General features: G+C 50.7%; 5 protein-coding genes across 5 annotated transcripts; 3 read left to right on the top strand and 2 right to left on the bottom strand.

The window, feature by feature from the left end:
• Nucleotides 1-2,844: 2,844 nt before the first annotated feature.
• On the top strand, nt 2,845-6,151 carry Anks3 (Ankyrin repeat and SAM domain-containing protein 3; the record flags this gene model as incomplete). The annotated part of the gene is made up of 3 exons (XM_037325282.1): nt 2,845-4,960; nt 5,032-5,881; nt 5,929-6,151. The coding sequence occupies 3 exons, from the start codon at nt 2,845-2,847 to the stop codon at nt 6,149-6,151; spliced, it is 3,189 nt and encodes a 1,062-aa protein (XP_037176932.1).
• Nucleotides 6,152-6,197: 46 nt separating this feature from the next.
• CGCA056_v010034 (uncharacterized protein) lies at nt 6,198-6,999 on the top strand (the record flags this gene model as incomplete). The annotated part of the gene is made up of 2 exons (XM_037325281.1): nt 6,198-6,280; nt 6,321-6,999. The coding sequence occupies 2 exons, from the start codon at nt 6,198-6,200 to the stop codon at nt 6,997-6,999; spliced, it is 762 nt and encodes a 253-aa protein (XP_037176934.1).
• A 190-nt stretch (nt 7,000-7,189) lies between these two features.
• On the bottom strand, nt 7,190-8,937 carry P450-1-0 (Cytochrome P450 monooygenase 1; the record flags this gene model as incomplete). Its single annotated transcript, XM_037325280.1, has 5 exons — nt 7,190-7,653; nt 7,708-8,310; nt 8,364-8,432; nt 8,508-8,610; nt 8,656-8,937. 5 exons carry the CDS (start codon nt 8,935-8,937, stop codon nt 7,190-7,192), a joined length of 1,521 nt encoding a protein of 506 aa, XP_037176818.1.
• Nucleotides 8,938-10,127: 1,190 nt separating this feature from the next.
• Nucleotides 10,128-10,647, bottom strand: rodA (Rodlet protein; the record flags this gene model as incomplete). Its single annotated transcript, XM_037325279.1, has 3 exons — nt 10,128-10,184; nt 10,239-10,306; nt 10,356-10,647. 3 exons carry the CDS (start codon nt 10,645-10,647, stop codon nt 10,128-10,130), a joined length of 417 nt encoding a protein of 138 aa, XP_037177174.1.
• A 2,155-nt stretch (nt 10,648-12,802) lies between these two features.
• Nucleotides 12,803-14,440, top strand: CGCA056_v010031 (uncharacterized protein; the record flags this gene model as incomplete). The annotated part of the gene is made up of 1 exon (XM_037325278.1): nt 12,803-14,440. The coding sequence occupies one exon, from the start codon at nt 12,803-12,805 to the stop codon at nt 14,438-14,440; it is 1,638 nt and encodes a 545-aa protein (XP_037176313.1).
• Nucleotides 14,441-16,366: the final 1,926 nt, after the last annotated feature.

The raw sequence follows: 16,366 nt of genomic DNA, 5'->3' as shown, positions 1-16,366 counted from the left end.
TGCTCTTACATCTATGACAGCTCGTTTCTCATTTCAAGAAACGCCTCTTTCTTTTCGCGCACTTGATAGCAAATTCCCGAAATGTTGACTTATTCTCCAAAAGAAGTTTAGAAGAGAGAAAAAAAAAAAAGATTTCCTTTTTACATTTGTAATACTTTCGACTAAGTTACGGTTTGTGGGCACGTTGTGTTGACTGCCGAATGAATCCAGCGGCAACATTTACGAGGGCCAGGATAGACTGGGAGAGAAATCTCTATGATCAGCTCATAGGGTATCCTGCATGCACCGCACTGCCTAATACTGACTGATAAAAACCGATTTTAGACAGAAATTGAGCTGTCTCTTTTCTTTGGCGGCCATGTAACAATCATGTTATGGTGCCGAACGTGATTGTTCCACCTCACCTTTCAAGTACTGGTGATTTTGCGTTTGGAATAGCTAGCCGTGTTAGTCGCGGGCTTGTCTATGTGGATGACTGCATAACAGCATGGAGCATCCATAACTGGGGAGGGCTTCAAAACGACAGGCTAAATAACAACTGAGGGCACCTCCTCTTTTCTTGTGAGTATTGGCTGAGTTGCGGGACAGGGGACAATGTCACTTCTATATTGAATCAAGCCCAAAATGCAATAGCACAGGGCAACTGAACCTCTCTTCGTCACATTTGAGCACGAACTGGCAACTACTTCTCAGCTTCCTCATGCGTATGGAGATCTCGGGAGCCAAGGACGGTATCTCACGGCATTTCTCTCGGGATCCGAAAGCCTCAGGACCGCCGGTGCATAAAATGGAGCATCGTTTCTCGACTCCGAACAGTTCCTTCCTCCCAGACATCGACACGCTCCCGATTACAAGCTTTCTCACTGACTTCCATCACCAAAGTTCCAACCACCGCGACCATGCAGCTTAGTTTCTCCAACATCATCCTCGGCGTCATGCCAGCCCTGGTTCTCCTCCCAGGCGTCGAAGCCCAATCCGCCCGCTCGATGGGCTTCATCGGCTACTCCATGGCCGAGAACGTCGCCCAGGGCTACGTCGCCGTTGGCGGCACCCGCATGTGGGGGCCCTACGGCACCGGCGGCGCCGTCGTCCAGTCCTGGACCGACACCAACTCGACCTCCTGGAAATCCTTCGACCGCCAGGTCGCGCAGAACGGAAAACCTTCCGCTGTTTTGGTGCAGATTTGCATCTTTTCGCAGAACGGGGCCACCTACGATGAGGTTTAGAAGCTTATCGCCAACGCGCGCCAGCACGTCGCTCCCGGGGCGGAGATCTTCATCACGGGCCAACCAATGTACGACGCTGGGCAGAAGTGCTTCCTCGCGGGGCAGGGAGGCCCGGAGTTGACTGATAATCTGGCCAAGAGGGCTAGCGAGGACGCGTCGCTGAATGTCAAGTACGGAGGAACGTTCCGCCTGCACAATGGGGAAGTTGCGGATGGGTGCCATGCGAATACCGCGGGACAACAGTCTTTGGGACGCCAGTCTATTGGGTTCTGGGGTTGAGATTGACGGATGACATGCAGGAGGCTGGTGAGGTTGTATGCGAGGACCTCGCACTTACATCACGCAGGTCCGAGACACCACCCAATGCAGCGATAATTTAGGGCGAATCTTTGGGAAACTAGTCACACTCCTTACCATAAATTATTGAAATCTACGCCTCAATGAATATTCATTTGACTGCTCATGTAACCCAGAGCTTGACGGTCTTGAGGACCATATAACTTCACTACAGTGCATTCTGACAATTGCTAGCGAGATGTGGTAAATTTCTCGGATGTCGTGCGTACAGCTGAGAAGCCTAACACTAGGATCCAGATGTAATGTTCTGCCTGTCAATTATAGAACGCGCCCAGACCATTTAAATTAGTGGTAGTCCAAGTCAGAGAAAGTTTTGGTAGCCAGCACGGCGTTCGAACACATCGCAAGTCAGGTTATCAACACTGTCTTAGAGAAACCTACTCTGGACGTTCCAAGTATTAGACAGAAAACTTCACACGTCGCAAAATCGTGAATTCTCATCGTTCGAAAGGTGTGCAATGGAGCGTTGCTGGCAGCTTGTGAATAAGGCCAACGTCGGCATAATCCTATCCAATGCCCGGACCCCCTGCACCGGCCGTCTGCCGATGCGGCCGGGACCCATAGCGGCCCCACCCACATGGAAATCTCTTCGCATCGTAGCCCGCTCATGCTACTTCAATGACTCAACCTCAGTCAATCGCAACACCAAATGGCAGATCACCAGATCTGCCCGGCTAGCTCAATCGGTAGAGCGTGAGACTCTTAATCTCAAGGTTGTGGGTTCGACCCCCACGTCGGGCTCAATTCCCGTCCGCGATTGCGCGTTCTCTTTTTTGCTTTTCGAGGTCGGCCCTGCCATTGACGCAGTCAGATCACATCTGTGACTGTCGACTCCTCCCGTGAGCTTTGCAGTCATACTTTCCTAAGTGCTCTCAAGGTCTCACGTCAGCTTCTTATCGAGACAGACAGTATTAAGTCCAGTTTTGCTTTACTGCTGAAATCAACACTGCAAGCATTCATTCATGGATAGTGATGTTTCTGCGTGATCTGCATGCTGACCCTGATTGGCTGATTTAGTTGAGACTAATGCCGACAACCGCCAACGGCAAGAGCTTGAGACTATCAATTTAATGTCGATCCAATCATTACCATGCAAGTCAGCTCCTTGATTCAGCTGTCACGCTGTGATGACACGAAAATCCTCTCCGCAGCGGAGACTCGCCACATCCCGGCTGTAATATTTCCAGTCTTCTTCATGTTTAATTGAATCAAATAACACCACCAAACAAGAGTTGGTAAAAACAAGGGAGCCAAGCCAGAGATGTTTCTCAGCCCATATTGCAGCCTCATCGCACTATGCCTTTCGGGCCGTGTCGCGGCGGATGGCTGGGACGACTTCACCAACAATCTTGCCTCGGACCTCGCTCCCATCATATCCCTCTTCGGAGAGCAGGCGACGAAGCAATACCTCAGCGAGAGCATCACGTGGCTGGACTACTTTATATTCGCCATGGCGCCCATCGGCATCCTCACGGCGCTGGTGTCCGCGATCCGCGTCTGCGGCAGCCCTTCCCTCAAGGCCTTCATCGGCAGAGCAAAGGAAGCAGTGGGCAACGTGGAGGCCGAGCTGCTCTCGTCCACGAGCAGGAACGTGTGCGAACTGTACAATGGTGGTGGCATCGAGCGCATCATCGGTCGTCCGAAGATCCTTGAGGTTGTGCTCGACCGGAACGTCGCTGACGAAGAGTTTACCCGGGAGGGAGGGTCAGCGGGCATCTACACCTTTGCGGACTATGTGAGGAACGAGAATCGACGTCAAGAATGGAAGCCGTGGCCTCATCGCAAGGGCACAGAGCCGTCCAAGGATGATGGGCCAAAGACATCTGAAGAGTATGGGCCGAATCTTTCCCACAATGTCAGCATTAAGCGCCTGGATGATTGGTGGTTCAGGCTCGTGGGAGTGATCGGGTTTGTGCTGCAAGTAGGTGTGTTGGTCTATGCAGCTGCTGCAACCTACTATCTTCGGCTGGAACAGGACGGAGAGCAGCCATCATCGTATGCTTGTCCGATGGTCATTGTGGGAACCATCCTGGTTTGCGGCGGAGTGTTCTTCTGTGCTGTTCTTGTGGGGGAGAGCATCGAGGAAGAGATTTACCAACGCAGACAGGCTTTATCAGAGAGATCCTCTCTGTACTGGTTGCAACCGGCCCAAGTGCATGGCGATCAAACATTTGAGCCATTCTGTTACGCGGACGTGGGAGGCGTCGGCTCCCTCAATCGACATATTACCTCACGGAAGAAGCAGAGCGCCCCTTCAGAGCTTTCTGTATGGCTCGTTGTCGGGTCTAGCGTTTCTGGCTTTGTTCTACAATTTGTCGGCCTCCGCGGGACACACTCGTCGATCTCGTTGGCCCAGCTCGGGGCAGCCTTGATCATGAGCATGCTGAGGGCTGGTCTTCGCACGCAGAGACTGGATTCGCAGGGCAACCGACTTTGGGAGCAAGAAATCAGTGCGATGATGATCTCATCAGATACTCTGAAGGGCCATGAGATGGACTGGCTGGCCCTACACATTGGTCGGGAGGAGGTCAGAAAGGGGCACGGCATGGACCGTAGAGTTCCAAGCATGGAAAAGGGCGGGCGAACGTGGCGGCTCTGTGGCTTGGATATTCCATGGCCTCGTGAGAAGGACATTGAGAATGCCTCGCAATCGGGTGAAACTAACAGCGAACGACGGTCCTGCTCGTGGTTGTTTTTCGGTGCTACGACAGCCGGTGAGAGAATCACACACCACCCATCGGAAGCAAATTCTGGTGGGATTGGACTCAAGTCTTCTGAATCAGTAGAACCCCAAGGCAGGGTGGACTGCGCCAACTGGATTCTGGCCTACCGTCGAACCCTGACCCGACTCACCGAACCAACGACTGCGAAACTCGATCTGGCTGTTTTGACGCGTCACTTCTCAAATGAAATGGTTGCGGTGCGAGAAACGGCAAGGCAGCTTGTCCTGGCGCTTGAGTCAGTTGCCAACAGCGTCTGTTCGTCGTCGACGGCGGTCATCATGGAGGAATGGCGTTTGAAACACAACGACTTATACTGCGCCATGAACTGCGGCGTCTCTCCTCGTGCTGGAGATCAGATTGCCGAGGTCGTACTTCACCTTCGCCGTGGTGGTAAAGAGTCGCGTTGGAGGCTCGAAGGCAAAGAGAACGTGGAGGCTATGCTAGGACTATGGACGTGGTCTCTGATTTCAGAGTCAGCAAGAGATCACTCTCAGCTCAACGCAACCCGAAGAAGGATAGTATCGAGTGTCAAACACCCGGAAGAAGTGGGCTACTACAAATGGTTCAGAAGTGCTGCTACATGCCCTATGAAGCACACTTTGAAAGGGCTGAATAATGACTTTTGCCCTTCTACATTTTGGCTCAACGACCAAGGTAAGCTCATTAACGCGGATCCATCGACAACAACGGGAAACAGTGAAGTTCCCGAGGGTGCATCTTATCAGCTATTTGGATGGTACAGCGGAGAACCGCTGCACCTATCATCCCTTCGGCTCAGTCCGAAATCGACGTCTTTACCCTACCTACGACTTCCGACCTGCTCTCACTTTGCGCCCAGGAGATCCTGGGCACCTTTGTAAAAATTATCCTCGATCTGGTAAAGAGCATCGGCGAAGTTGAGGTGGACGGCACTGCAGACAACGTTTGCTTGAGGAGCCGCCTGGTATCAGAGCTGGCGGAGGCGATCGAGAAAAGTGGCTTGGCGTCTCGCGATGATGCCCTGCTCTGCGTTCTGCCTCCAATAGTGCGCCGAGAATTTGATGCCCAGCGAACGCCGTTGTGGTTCGCTGCTGGGATCGGACATGAAGGGATGGTAAGCGAGGCACTTGGCCAGATCACCGACCGCCATGGATCTAACCTCCCTTTCCTGGCTGGCCCTCTTCTTCAAGCAGCATCAAAGGGTCGCGACAACATCGTCAGGCTCTTGCTGCAGCATGGAGCAGACCCCAACGTGGCAGATGCGTCAGGGACTACACCACTGTGCCAGGCCTCCGAGAATGGCCACGAGCAAGTCGTCAGGGTACTGCTCGAATTTGGGGAGGTAAATTCAAATGTCACGGATCCGTGTGGGAGAACCCCGCTCTGGCATGCGGCGAATAATGGGCACGAACTCGTTGTAATGGCATTGCTCGAACAAGGCGCGAGGCCCGAGAAGGGTGCCAGTGCTCACGGAACGACGCTCGAAAGAGCAATTCATAATGGTCACGACTTGGTGGTCAGAGAATTTCACGCTCATAGCGAGGGCAAAGAAATGGGCTACATCGGGGGAGGAAGGAACTGGGTCAACGATGAAATGTAGGCTTATAGAAGAGTCTGGTTTTGCAATGGCTAACGCGACACAGGATGGAGGGACCTGCTGAACAATACGAAAAGGCCTGTAAAAGCTTCCTCGATTACGTATCTCCGAATAAATTCAAAGACGGAAAAGAACTCGATGACAAAGACGCCATCAAGATTGCTCTTCTCGGGCAAGGCGTTGATAGCGAAAAGCTGCGGATGCATGGTTCAGGTCTGGACCAATACATCTTCGACAAGCAGAACTTCACGAATAAGAGTCCTTCGTGAAAGGGTTTACGTTGGGAGGCAACATTGATATCTCTCATTCACCAATATGGCCCGAAGGCGAAAATCTATGTCGCCCAAGTCACCAACGAGCGCCGAGTCCATCCACGAGACGCGGACCAAATTGTTGAGGTCAGTCAGCATCATCTGCTCTTTGACAAATGCTGACCAGGCAGGCCATTGAGTACGCAATTGAGTCCTGGAATGTTGACATCATCGTCCTGCCCTTTGGGTTCGCGTCGGTCAATCGTAAGATGATGAAGCCCCTGGCCGAGACTCGGAAAATGAACAAGCCAACGATTGTCATTGCTGCTGCTACAACTAACGGGTTCAACTCAGTCAGAGGATACCCGGCCACCAGTCCCCACGTCATTGCAATACATGCGGTTGATGGCCAGGGGAGACATTGCGGTCTTGCTCCGTCCCCGAAAGCTGGCGACTACAACTTCTCTGTGGTCGGCGCCGGGTTAAAAGCCCCTTGGACTAATAAAGAGACAGAAAAGAGCCTTGAAAATGGTAACACGTATACGGCAGGAATTGTAGCGGGCATTGCAGCTTCTTTCCTCCACTTTTTGAGGATATCACTCATCCAGGACGATCCCAGACTCAGTCTGAGCCCTGAGGACCACAGGTGGCTTCGATCCACAGACGGCATGCGAGAGATGCTGCATTTGATGTCGACTCCGATTGATGGATACAGCTTTCTGACGCCATGGGCAGTATTTGGCAAGAAGAGCGAGCCAAAAGATATCTTAGAGATAATCAAGATGACAGTTGATAAAAGACGAGGGAGGGAGGTACGGATGCCAAAACCCAGCGCCGAGAGCAGTCGCAGCTCGTCATGTGACTGAGACAAGCACCTACACATGACAGATGGTTGAAGGCAATGAGGAAAAGAAGCGAAAGACGCCGCATGCACATTGGAAAACTGTAGCTGGAATGAAGCCACAAAACATGTGTCTGATGATAACAGTGTTGCGCAATATCGCACCAAGGTACTTATTGTTTGGTTCGAGATAGCGACCAGTTGAGAGACTCGATTCAATCATTATCGAACGAAACACCTTCATCAAAACGCAAGGCGTCCAAGTCAATCTCCTCCTTGCGTCTCTTGAACACGATCGACATGCTAGGATCAATAAACGAGTTGACGCCAATAATGGTTGGCTTGAACCCAAGTTCATCCCCCAATTTCCAATCGTACTTCAGAAGCAAATGGCACAAGGCTATCTTGATTTCGTGTCCGGCGAAGAAACGTCCCGGACAAGAGTACACTCCGTAGCCGAAGCCGAGATGCTCCGGAGTTAGGGTGATGAGCTGGGCTTTGCTCTCGCCCCCGGCCTGTTCTCGAAGTCGCTTGAAGCGAGATATATCGAACCTGTCGGGATCAGGGTAGACCTCGGGTTCCATCATATTGCAGCAGTGGGTACAAAGGCGATCGCCTCTTCGAATTCTGGTGCCGTTGGGGAGTGTGACGTCTTTGACCGCCACTCGACGTAGTGTTACTAATAAACTTTGTTAAACACGAATGCTGTATGGCTTCCCATCGACCAACTCACACAAAGAGGTTGGCGAGATTCTCTGAGATTCTTTGATGGTGCTATCCAATAGCTTCATGTGGTTTAATGCTGTCTTGGACCAGCCTTCAGCTTGCAAGACCTCGGCCATCTCCTGGCGCAGAGACTTGATAGTTTCCTGATGCTCCGCCAAAAGCAACAGAACTCGACCAAGCAGGTCGTACGTCGTGTGTATCGCGACGAACGAAATCATCAACTGAAACGCGACCGGATCGTACTGCGTTCCCTGCGACTCGGCCTCAGCCCACTCGATGGTGTCGTTGAATACAGGTGCTGGCTTGCCAGCTAATTTGGCCGCCTCTTTGACCTTGCGACGGCTTTCGATAACGGGAAGTAGTATCCCCTCCGCCTCTGCGATGAAGGCCCGTACCTGTTGGCAAGATGGATCGAGTAAGTTGGCTAGCGGTCTTAGAACCCATGGCAGCATGTTAAGCTTGGCTGCAGCGGCAAAGCTGGTCGTTGTGAACTCCTTGGTAATCCTAAGCCATTTCTCGTTGCGGCAAATGTCGGAACCAAGGAACACTCGCGAAGATAGGCGAGCAACGAGCTCCAATAACGCGTCCTTAGCTGGTATCTCTCTCCATCCTGACAAGTCATCAGATGACGGGCTTCATGTTGTAAGGGGGACGGTATCCTACCAGGGCGACTGCCGAAAATCACTTCGGTTGTGAAAGAGGCCTCTGAGGATAGGGGTTCGATGATTGTGTCTATACGCTTGTCATTAGTTTCTTGGAGGTTCTCTTCAGAGGGCCTAGGCTGGAGGCTGAATAAGCCTGACGTACTCGTGTGTTGTGTCAACTGCTTCCGTGCCACTGATTGGAGAATGTGTGCTGGATGCTTCACAATTCGAAAGGCACCAAAGCCTGGGAGATGACGATGGAATTCCTGCTCCAGTTAGCTGCTGCTCTTCCCTCGTGACAGAGAGCTTACCTTTGTGATGGCTTCTCGGAAATCTAGATCTGTCAGGTTACGTAGGTACGCGGCATAGTCAGGGGGAAGAACCGTCACTTCGCCTAGGTCCGCAGACATTCGAAAGGGCTGGCTTGGATGTCTTTCTACCTCCTTTTTGAGCGTTGACATGCCGTTCTTCATAAAGTCAAGTCTGCTCTTGACTCGACGGAATGTAGCCAGGGTCCAGAATGTAACCAGCGCGAGCACAACCACTGCAAGGTAGGGAAAAGGCCACTCGGGCGGAGTTGTGGAAGTCGCCATGTTGGAATTGGCTCGCAGAAACTCAGTTGCAAATGACTGCTGGCGATCTTCAAGATGACCAGACCTTAGACTGGAATCATTTGGCGGACTAAAAGCGAGACGACAGCTCATTATATCACCACGACTCGATTCGGGGAACGGAGCGCAGAAAGTAATTATGTGCGCTCCGCCTTCGTAAAAGAAATTATCCATATTACCAGTAGGGGACCTACCCGAGCCTCCCAACGTGAAAGTTTGTATTCGTGATCAAAAAATGTACCGAAGCCACCAGGTGGTTATGGTTGTCTGTGATGCTTTGCGGTAGAGTTATTTTGTAGGCGAGTGCGCCAAACTCTCTACTTCACCACAGAGACCGTACAAAGTAAGATCCCGGAACTGGGGATGCGTAGAGATGCGATTGGACGCAATAGAGTTAGATAAATAATACGGTCTTGTACGCAGCGCGTGCTGTTTGCCAAACACCGCACGGTCCCGGATCCATGGATAGGAGTATGCACAATGAAGGTATCCATCCCATGAAGTGACGGCACCCATGCTTTGCATAGAGTTTTCGGCACGTCAACTCGGCAACCATAACTGGTCTGCGACAATCGTAGGCGGTAGTATTTTCTGAAGCAGCCCAACGCAGTGCATATGCCCTGAGAAGAAGTTCGGTTGCTAGTTGCGAGTGTGTCGCAATGATTTGTCGGTGAGGATGTGGAAAACACCGCGGCAGATAGGTAATCAAAAGGCCTACATTGCTCGTATGCATCGGCAGCATCTAGGTTTTAGGTATCACGGATTCACACCATCAAGTCTTTTGATTTCTACAATTTCGATACCGTAGCATCAACTTTCTTGTAATTTCTTAGCTGCAAACTTCCAGCCAAAAGAATATGGATCAAATGAGATTCAAATCGGATGGCGTCACCAGGTTGGCAGTGTCATTCATGTGCAAGACGACTGGGCTGTGCTATTCGCTTTATGGTAATATGAATTTTAAACCGAGGTCTTGCAACAAAAGAGTTGTATAAAGCATAAGTATATTGAAAAGCCAAGCAAAGCTAGACTTCAGTCGCGAATTAAAGTTTACATATCACCCAAGATTCTCGCCCACACTTCCTTCTGCCTAAATATGTATGCAACCAGATGCGTTTCCGTGTACTGGCACTCATTCGAATGCTGCGATCTGTATGTGTCCGATTGATATCTTACAAAAGACCAGAGATGGGGATGCAAGGGAGCTGGACAGCAACGAGGCCGGAAGCCTTTGAAATATTTGTCAGGTGATGTTTCTCATAGATATCGAAGTGATTACTCACAGTGTTGCCGTCGGTCTTGCAGCAAGCAACGCCCTGCTTGCACTGGCTGTTCAGAAGGTCGTTGGCGACTGGCAGATGTCAGTATGTGTTAAGTAATGGGCTTAGCAAAGGACTCACTGCCAACTCCGATGGAGGAGCATCCATCAGTCAGCTTCAGGCCACCGTTTCCAAGGACACCGCCCAGGATACCGGACAGGATTCCAGCTCCAGAATTGTCGTTGTTGTTGGTGCTGGCATCGACCTGGTTGCAGCAGTTTACGCTGAGGTCCTTGCCGCAGATGTTCTGAGCATCAGCGACGGTGAGATCGTCGGTTCTCTTGGCGAGGGCCTGCTTAGCAGTGTTGCCGGGAGCGGCGGCGACGGTGAGAGCCATGGCAAGGGCAGAGACGGTGGCAGCGGAGAAACGCATTTTGAAAGATAGAGTTGTTCTGGGAAGATGTCCCTGAAAAGAAGGTGAATTAGAAGGATCAAGAAGGATCTGGGTGATTGTAAGAAGAGTGTAAGATGATTGAATGAGATTGTTGTGTGATGAAGAGGAAGAGAATCTGGTTCTGGAAGGAGCAACAGCCAGATTTTATAGATTTCGAAATAGATAAAAGTAACACTATTGAGGCATCATCTCGACGTGGTAATGCTCGAGCGACATTCCAGCGAGGAGGTCCAGCGAGGAGGTCCAACACCTAGAGATGTCTTGGAATGAACATGATCATCGTCTCCATCAACGGACGCATGCGTCTTCTCATCGACTGTAGCTCATTGTGACAGAAGATTTGCGGAGGGTATCCATCGCCCGTACCCGTCTAGTAAGCCGGTGCGAAGTACCATTCTAGCACTATTACAACAGGAGTGTTGTTCACCAATTCCTATTTCACTCACTTGAGTCCATTCCAAGCATTGGCGTTCTCAGAACGACCATACCAGAGAAACCCCTTGAGATGTGGATCACATATCAAATCGACGTCTGTTTTCTTTTGCACCTGTAGCTACTGAATTACAATCGATATTTATCGAATTCCATATTATAGCGCAGGGGTTGGCACCGAATCCTGCCTCGCCTTTCCAATATCCATACATTGACCGGAATAAGGCACAGTAGCCGGATGAACAGCACATCGGTGTTCCCCACGATCGCAATGCGAACAGACTGAAGATCATAGACGGAACCTCTCAACGCAACTTAGTAGATCACTTTTGCGAAATAACCTCCTACGAGTAGTTTCTCAGCTCAGAGGAGAAGCGGGGCAAGACAGAGGCAAGGGGCGAGATGCCGCCTGAGCTCGGCCTTCACTCGGATCTTTTATGTCTCAGATCCACAAGTAGTAACGAATGCCAGAGGGCTCCTGAAGGCCAAATCCGGTAGCCGTTGGATACCGTCCCTGCCATTATTGCATTAGCTGCGTAGGCCAGCAGCGCTAAAAAGCTGTTGAGACCGGATTGAGCTTGTGGCATGATCGTTCAATACCAATTGGAGAGAACGTTCTACTTGCAGGCCCGGCAGATGAAGGCAATCCGGGGATGACTCCGTCGAATCCGCCGAGACATCATTCCTCGAATTCCAGCCTCTATCTCGACGCCGTGCTCAAGGTATGAAGACATGGACTTGTTACTGTAGTTCTCTCCACAATGCAGTCACGTAAGCGATGACACAGGAAGTTTGAGTAGGATGTTCTCATTAATTACAGTAGCTATAGTAAGTGCAATAAGATTCTGGGTATAGCAAAAATTGTTGGTAGAAATGATCCATCAACCAGGCTCTTGGGGTTCGTATGAACATGCGCAGGTTCGGTGACACGACGAAAGAATGCTTTCAACATTACAACATCTCTGCGCCACGATCCCATGCGGTCATAGTCGATGCGTGTCAATGGCTAGCACTGATCGCCAGACATGGTTGGAATGGGTACGCACGGATGTCCTAATATGACAGGGGCTATTGAAGGGCGTTGACAAAAGTGGAATTGAACACCAGCTTATCCGTACAAAAACTCTGGGCGCAGAGTCAGAATTCTCCATGGTTCAAATCTTTTTCAATTCAGAAAGGATTTAGAAAGGGAACGATCTTCGCTGTCATGATAGCTTCGAAGGAACCAGCCTGACTCTCCTCGTACCAGCCGGTCGTGTCAAGTTCAAATGGTGGATAGAGAACCCACTAACCGGACCTAAGGAAGAAGCAATTATGTGGAAGGAAGGAAGGCTGTCCGCATCTAGTATCCATGGGGACCCTGGATTTTGGTGGTCCTCGGGATAGAATATCGCATGATGCAAAATCTCACCGGCTCTGGGGTAGATGTGATCACCGGGATCAAGTTGCTGTCTTGTGCCAAAACCTCTTCGGTTATGTGGCTCTTTGCTGCCTACACTGAGGTGATGACACGTCGGATGAACAAACAAACTTTGACAGCAATGGTGCGGGCTGACAAGGTACCCGAAGTTTGTTCCGATCGTGCCTTGCTCCGGTGAATTCTGCGCTACCCTTGACCCTCCAAATATTTTGACGACTTCCATTCTTTCGGGATAGTCTTGAGCAACTCAATTGGTATGCTTGCGACTCTCGTTCATTCGAAATGCTGCCTTTCCCCCTCCTCAGGCTTCCCCGAGAGCTTCGAGACACTATCTACAGCTTTTACGTCATCGTCGACGGAGGTTACACTTGCGACACCGATGGGTTTACCCGTGGAAAGCTGAAGGGCGCCAGCCAAAAAGAAGTCGATCTATCTCTTGTCTACACTTGCAAACAGATAGCCAACGAGATGGACCGCGGCGGACTTGCTCTGAAACTGAACTCAATTACGTTTTCGACCCTGAATTCGGTCGAGTTCAGCCATTTGGCATGCCAATTCCAACAGCTCAAGAGCCGCGGCGTGGACTTCGTAAGATGCGAGATGTTTCAAACCTACGGACATCTCATACCCGACCGTGTCTACGCAGAAGTCCAGAAGAATTATCCGCAGTTCATGCCATTATTGGATCGCATGAAAGTTGAAGGCCCCCGGGCTCCTGTGCAAGGAACTGGTCCATGTTTGGAGCGTCACGGGCCCTACGGCGAGGCTCCGTCGGTCTACCGTGGCTTTATCAAAGATGTCTTAGAATCAGCCTGGACAGAGGACGATAGTTTCAGAAATCTGGTTGCCGACTTTACTCCCCCAATGTTTTCAACAGACCATATCGACAAGTGGTCGCCTTTCGAGGTTATTAAAAGTCATATCAACCCTTGGACCATCCCGTCCGATAGCCAGATGGACGCATTGGAGGCAGCGGTACCCATCGAATTCTCTTGCCCCAGGACTAGAGACGACCGATCCAAATATCGTTTCTCTGCAGCTGCGGCGGCCGTGTATTTCCTAGAGTCAATACCGCACTCTCTTCGTAAACATCTCCGCAAGATCATCCTGGACGAAGATTACGAAGCCGTTCTTTACCCACAAGAGCACGCTAGAGGCTTGATTCCGTTTTGCCAACAATATCCAATCCAGGTTGAGCGTCGCGTCAGTCTCTGGAACGTGGTCTTCCAGGAGGACATGTTCTATAAGCACCCAGATGAGCGCTGTTGGCGCAACCAAGTTGCAACGCGACGGACTCCTTTTGTGATGAATTCAGACCAGATAACGGCGAACATAGCCAATTGGATCACAGAGGCTCTTACGCTCGATCAAGAGGGCATGCCACCTGGATCTTTCTCACTCCTTCTCGACGGCGATCCGTGCCCAGACTTATGCTCACGCATTTTCAAGTCAATCGTCCAGCGAGATGCTGCCTGGCAGCAAGGTTGGGTAGAAAATATTCAGAGAGGTATACTCGGCCAAATTACATGGTTTGAGAGAAAGGGCGAAAACGTGTTGAGACACGGGTGGTTCGACTTCAATCAAATTGACAGGGCCTCACGATCTAGGGTACGGGCAGATCGACCGGGCTACTGGGGTTATATCTTCGAACAGTTTCCGCAATCATTGACCGATATTGCGGGAGGAACATCTATTGTGCATTGTAACTTCGACGTGGGTACACCTTGGGATGTGGAGTCTATCATTCGGAAGCACGCAGGATGGAACAAATACAAATGGGAACGCGAGTGGTTCAATCACACACCGCAGTCTTGGGGACCTGGGCCACCGTTGCCGCAGTGGCGAATGCTTCTAGAAGACAATACCTGGAAACATAACCCGTACGGGTGCCTTTGTCCGTGGGCAATGAAATATGTATAGGCAGGCCTCTGCAACGATGCAGACTTTTTGAGGGACAAATAGGACCCGAGCAATATTCCAGTTACCAAATTGTGTACACATCAGCTGCCTCTAAAAGCGCACAACAATGCTGGCTTTACGCGGATGATGAAAGCTTGAAACAGATGCGATGAAATTGGAACTCTATAAACTTCTCTAATTGAAGCTCACATATTCTTTGTGCCATCTGCTTTGGATATTTCCCTTTCGAACCTTTTTTCAGACAGGGCTGATGGTAGATGAACTTGACAACTCAACTGAAAATAAATGCCAGCCGTTCGTATTTTACCTGAGGTGGCTCCTGTCATGCAACTCCCTTGCTGTCGTCAGCCTTTTACAGTTTCCACAAACATTCGATGTTGCAAATTCCTAAGCCTTATAAACTCGGAAACATTTAACGAAAGATCTAGGCGTCTGGCTTATTCATTCGTTCTGCCTATTGTCTCCATTTGCGTTTCGTCCGATTTTGTTCTCACCTGACAAAGTAGTGCCCCCTTTCGCTTCTCGCCTGCTCGCATAAAGTGCTACAATTGATGAGAGTGAGAAGAATGCCACAAGAGCAGTCGGTATCAGGCTCAGGCAGATAGTTGTGGCACCCAATGTCCTGGAGACTGGGCTAATGGGGAACGATTGAATAACCAAGCATTGATGCCGATCATACCGACGGCATATGTTCAAGGCCAGATAGTAAATATCGATTGATCTGAGGATTGTCTACACATGGCTTCGTTCCCACAAGGCTAAATGTGAAAGACGCTGCTTCTCGGTAAAACAAAGACCGACATTGAATTTCAAATAGACCAGATCGGGGGACGGAGTCGGCGAACGGAGCATGATGTCCACCGATGTCCGAGGCGGCAGCTTTCCGAGAATCATGGTGGCAGTGTGGGTGGAGACGATGCGCCCTTCGTCCCGCAAGGCCGTGATATGCATGGTACACTATTGGAACAGACGGCCCCGTCCGCTAGCGTTGTTGATCATCCGGTGATGATCGAATCAAGAACCTTGCATGAGACTGAAAACTGAGGTTTCCGCCTGGAAGTCATTCGTAGCTGAGCGGCGTCGAGGCGCGAACCCACACCTGTGGGCATGGGCTTGGAAACTCGATAGGCAGGGGGAGCCCTCCTCTTGACTTTCGAATCTTTCCATCACTGCTGGCTCAAACCAGCTCCTCAAAAATTGACTTTTCGTCCTTAAATGTATTGTTGTGAAAATTCCTACGCTTTCACCATCTACTCCAGATGCCTAAACAACAATCTGGTTGGGGGACGGATCGAGATGGCCTAGTTCAATGCTCCCAGTGTTCCCGTCGATATCATCGCTCCGAGCATCTCGTTCGTCATGTTAGGTCCCACACGAAGCAGCGCCCCTATGTGTGCAACCTGTGCGGGAAGGCCTTCGGGCGCTTGGATATTCTTAGGAGGCATCAAGTTGCACATCCTGGGGAGGATGGCTTGGTTGCCGACAATTCTCAACGTGCCGCGACCGAACCAGTTGGAAAAGCATGCAAGTCATGCTCGTCGACCAAGTCCAAATGCTCAGAGGAGAAGCCATGTCACCGGTGTCTTGCGAAAGGTCTGGTTTGCGATTATGAGCCAGCTCATCAAGAAAGAGAAGAACCCGGCGATTTGCAGAGAAGACAGCGAGGGGAAAACGCCGCCTCAGACGTCGGACTTGCAAAGCCTGCACCAGAGGCTGAGCAGAGTGTCAGCATGCACGTGGTTCAGGGTGGAGCCGTTCAAGATTTCACGGCTTTATCTACTCCAGGTATAGATCTCACCGAAGAATCGTCGACCAGCCCGCGATTCAATGACCCAGATTCATCTTCATCTGGTGACCAGGTCATTTCAACTGATCCATTCACAGCATCCGATTACTCCTCAGGCATGCTATCAGCGCCATACGCAG

This window comes from Colletotrichum aenigma (genome assembly GCF_013390185.1).
Source record: "Colletotrichum aenigma strain Cg56 chromosome Unknown KSG_Cg56_contig06, whole genome shotgun sequence".
Taxonomy (NCBI): Eukaryota; Fungi; Ascomycota; class Sordariomycetes; order Glomerellales; family Glomerellaceae; genus Colletotrichum; species Colletotrichum aenigma.
This window is presented reverse-complemented; position numbering and strand designations above follow the sequence as displayed.